The following is a 5,012-nucleotide window of genomic DNA, read 5'->3' as shown; positions in this document are numbered from 1 at the left end:
CATTTAATTGAATTAGAACATTTATTGGATTATTATTTATTCCTTTATCTTTCTGATTTTTTCCTAATCGTCATTATTTATTATGAAATTTTATTTCTAATAAACTTCATAATGAATTTAAAACTTTATTAGGACCAAATAGAATTAATGGATCAACTTTTATTTTTATTTCATTATTCTTTTTTATTTTATTTAATATTTTTTTAGGTTTATTCCCATATATTTTTACTAGAACAAGTCATCTTAATATATCCCTTTCATTATCTTTAACATTATGATTAAGATTTATAATTTATGGATGATTAAATAATACACAACATATATTTATTCATATAATTCCTCAGGGAACACCAACTATTTTAATACCTTTTATAGTACTAATTGAAACTATTAGTAATATTATTCGACCTGGAATTAAGTAATACAGGTATTAATATACTTAATTATTTATTAATTATTTTAATTATTGTTCAAATTTTATTATTAATTCTTGAATTGCCGTAGCAATTATTCAATCTTATGTAATTTCTATTTTAAGAACTCTTTATTCTAGAGAAGTAAATTAATGTCTAATCATAATCATCCCTATCACTTAGTTGACTATAGACCTTGACCCTTAACAGGAGCTATTGGAGTAATAACCTTAGTAACTGGTTTAGTAAAATGATTTCATAATTTTAATATAAACTTATTATTTATTGGATATATTATCGTATTATTAACTATATTTCAATGATGACGAGATATTTGTCGAGAAAGAACATTCCAAGGAAAACATACTATTATAGTATCAAAAGGTTTACGGTGAGGAATAATTTTATTTATTATTTCTGAAATTTTTTTCTTCATTTCTTTTTTCTGAACATTTTTACGCATTTCAGCGGTGAGGAATCATTTTAGAATAGAATAGAATAGAATATACTTTATTGCACACATAAAAGAAATATATAGAAAGAACAACACAAATAAAATTTAAAGAAAAACACGTATGCAAAGGCGGTCTTATTGCTTTAAGCAATCTCCACCAGACAACCTTTGAAACATTACGGATAAAATGTAATGAGGAGAAAGGGGATAACGTCTCAGTGCAAATTTTATGAAATATAATTAAATATTATATATAATGTGAATGTTATTTTATAGTAGTAATTAAAACACACTGAGTTTCTCGTTAAAGAAACGACATTTAATGTCTATTACTTCTAACAAATTTTTATGTTACACGTGTTCAGCAAAATTAATTAAAAAGATCTATGTTGACAGTTTTGTATAGCTTAACTATTTGTACAGATTATCTTTTTCAAACCATAGACGTAGTTACGTCTATGGCCAGGAATTAAAAATTAAAGAGAATTACATGTAATTGTCTTTACATCTCCCTCCCAAAGTAGGTTCCTCAAGCAGAGGCATTGGAGTAATTTTTGAAATGTGGAAAAAATTTGATTCAGATTTTTTATGACCAGTATTTATCTTGAAAATTGAGTTTGATATTTTTTCCATGATTTGATAGGGACCGCTTCGCAATTCATCAAGTTTCCTTCTATTTAATTTATTTCCATTGTCCACAAAAACAATGTCACCAACTTTTAAATCTATATGTTTTCTATTTTTATCATAAATCACTTTGTTATAATTATGAGACTTGATTGTATTTTCCAGAGCTTTTTCTCTATCTTTAGTAAGATCATATTCTGTCTTTTTTAGTTTAAGTTCATTTGGCAAAATAGTGACATCTGTGCCATTTAACAAATATTTTGGAGGAAATCCTGTGACAGAGTGTATAGTTTCATTATAGTTTCTAACACAATGATGTGCTATAGTTGTCCATGCTATTTTTGTATTATTTTCGTTAATCTTGCATCTGATTCTATTAACTAACGTTTGATTCAGTCTTTCATTTAAGCCATTTGAGAAGGGCGAGTTCACAGCTGTAAAAATTATGGGAATATTTTTGTCATCTAAAAATTTTTTAAATTCTTTTGAATTGATTCCGGGGTATTGATCTGAAAGAATTACGCCAATGTGGTCAGGTTCTGCACAGCTTTTTACTAGTCTAATGAAATCATTTGCATTTTGAGTACTTGATGTTAAAATATATGCATATCTTGTAAAATGATCTGATAGTAGATGTAAGTATTTCTTTGTGGACCTAGAACCCCCAAAGCCACCAATAGTATCAATAGAACATATCTCAAAGGGTTTTGTGGCAGGACCTAAGTGAGACATCAAACCATATTTATTTAGTCCTCTTGATTTGTTCTTTATACACATTATACAAGTTTCACATATCCTTTTTATGTTTTTGGTCATGTTTTTTGATGTATATAGTGAACTGATCATTTTGTGCATTTGATTGATTCCTATATGACCTAGGTTTGTATGTACATTTTTCATCAATTGTATACTAAATTTCTCTGATATAATAATTTTTTCCTTTTTTTTTACTTTTTTATAATAAACATTGTTTTTAGTAATTAACTTATTTTTCCTATACTGTATTTCTTTATTATTTACCTGATCATTTAAGATATCTTCTATTTTTATTATGTTGACTATTTTTAATTGTTCATCCTTATTTTCATTTGGTTCCAGGACTGGGTTCCTGCTTAAGCAATCAGCTTCGAGGTTGTATTTTCCTGGAGCATATTTAACCTGAAAATCATATTGGGATAGATAAAATGTCAGATCCCCTAATTCTTCGTCCGTTCTCGACTTAATATTCATATTTTCTAATGGTTTATGGTCTGAGAATACAATAAATTTCCTACCTATCAAAAGATGCTGCCAATATTTTACGCATTCTTTAATTGCTAGACATTCCAGATATATAGCTTTCTTTCTTTTTTGAACATCACTCAATTTTTTCGAGAAATATGCCACTGGTTTCACAAGATTGTCTTCTTGAGGCTGCTTTAGAACTGCACCCACTCCTAGTATACTGGCATCAGTGTATATGTAAATAGGTAAATTTGGATTAAAAATAGTTAATATAGGTTGAGAGCACAATATTTGTTTCATTTCATTAAATGCTTCTTCACAGTTTTTTGTCCAATTAAAGGATTGCCCTTTTCTTAACAAGTTATGTAATGGTTCCAGTTTAACCGCTATATTAGGGACATACTTATGATAAAAGTTTATTTTCCCCAAAAACTGTCTAACGTTTTTTGGGGTTTTTGGAGTAGGGAAGTTTTTTATTGATATTAAGTTGTCTTTCAAAGGCCTTACTGAATTGTTCTGTATAATGTGGCCCAGATATTTAACTGAATCAGCTGCAAATGTACACTTGGAAAATTTTAATCTTAACCCTTCAATTTTTATTGCTTCAAATAACTGTTTTAAGTGTCTAATATGATCTGAAAAGGATTTTGAAAACAGTAAAATATCATCAATATAGCATACTGTGAACTCACCAAGCTTATGTTTCCGGATTATGTTACACATTATTCTCTGGAATATTGCCGGAGATGTTTTTAGACCAAATGGCAAACAAGTCCATTGGTAATGACCTTCTTGTGTGACGAATGCTGTTTTATGCCTATCTGAAACACGAAGAGGAATTGACCAAAATGCAGAGTTTAGATCCAGTGTAGAAAAAAAAATACAATCTCTTGTTTTAACTAATAGGTCCTCAATAAGTGGGAATGGCTGTGATTGTGGAACTACAATTTTATTTAAATCTCGAAAATCTATGCATAACCTTGATTTTTTATTTTCCTCTTTCTTATAAGCCAGTGTAACTGGGGCAGCAAACGGACTATATGATTCTTCTATCATATTTTTTTCCAATAACTTTGTAATCTGATTTTCTATCTCTTTCTTATCTTCAATTGTACAACGATATGGCCTTTTACTGCAATATTTGTCTATTAATAGATCAATATGTGCTTCATACTCCGTTACTTTTCCAATGTCATACTTATCCTTTGCAAACACAGATTTATGGTTCAATATTAAATCATTTATCATTGCCTGTTTTTGGAAATCGAGATGGTTAATAAAAATTTTGAAGTTCTCTTCACAGAAATTTTCATTGAAATTTATTGAATTATCCAATTTAATTTCATTTGGAATTGTAGTATATGATTCCTTAGAATCTACTTCTCTTCCCTGTAAAGGGATTTTCTGATAAACTTCCAAGTTCGGAACAAGCTCCGGTCCCAATCACCTTAGTCTCCGACATCAGAAGTGGGATGAACCTCACTCTCACGTGAAGTAAGTAATGTTTCGACACTTTCAATAGTCTACCGTTCTGTGAGTGTGTAAATACGTAGTTACGTCGCGTGAGTGTAGTAAATAATTTCGTTAGTCTGTTCGTTTCGTTAGTTACGTTAATTTCTTTAGTTTGAGATTCTTAAAGTATCGACGCCCCGTCTAATACGCACCGTATTAAATGAAAAATGTAAAAAAATATTTCAAATTTTAAAAAATTATGTCGGTAGGTCACTAATTTTATAGAAGGTTTACAATGAAATCATTATGAACGTAATTCATTTTAAAAAAGGTGAAATACAGTTGTTTCCATAATTATGGCGCAGCATATAACAGTGTAAATTAAAGAAACGGAAGTTATTTGGTAATTTAATTTTAAAAAAGTGACATATTTGAAAGTGACATATTAGGTAAAGATTGTTTAAAGAAAGTAAAGAGGTTAGTTAATTCTTTTAAAGTGATTATAAAGTTAGATGTAATTGTTAAGAGAAATAAAATAGTTAGTGAACGTACCGTATATTTCAAATTGTATTAAAAGAAAAGTAATGGCTCCGAATATTGTAAAGGTTAGTGTCGCTTAATATTTAAGTTCAACTAGGGTTTTGGTCGCCAGTAACCAGTTAATTATTTTAAGTAAATGGTGTTAATCCAATTAGTGACAATTTCATCCGCTTCATTCTTTGGTTGTTCGATGGGTTAGTTGGTCGAAGGGATAGTGTTGTCCGGGCCATGCAGCTGATAGCGGCTGGTCGAAAGGACACATTCATCAACTTCATTTTTAGGTTGATCGAAGGGTTAGTTGG

At 29.3% G+C, this 5,012-nt stretch overlaps 1 protein-coding gene across 1 annotated transcript; it reads right to left on the bottom strand.

Moving 5' to 3' along the window:
* Positions 1-1,164: 1,164 nt before the first annotated feature.
* LOC146526626 (uncharacterized) lies at positions 1,165-3,966 on the bottom strand. The gene is made up of 3 exons (XM_085206918.1): positions 3,603-3,966; positions 3,411-3,539; positions 1,165-2,414 (listed from the first exon to the last, which is right to left on the bottom strand). The coding sequence occupies exons 1-3, from the start codon at positions 3,964-3,966 to the stop codon at positions 1,354-1,356; spliced, it is 1,554 nt and encodes a 517-aa protein (XP_085063044.1). The 3' UTR covers positions 1,165-1,353.
* Between the last annotated feature and the right edge of the window lie 1,046 nt (positions 3,967-5,012).

Source organism: Heliconius melpomene, unplaced genomic scaffold (assembly GCF_056956725.1).
Source record: "Heliconius melpomene rosina isolate 202511_hmr_F unplaced genomic scaffold, ASM5695672v1 ptg000039l, whole genome shotgun sequence".
Lineage (NCBI taxonomy): Eukaryota > Metazoa > Arthropoda > Insecta > Lepidoptera > Nymphalidae > Heliconius > Heliconius melpomene.
This window is presented reverse-complemented; position numbering and strand designations above follow the sequence as displayed.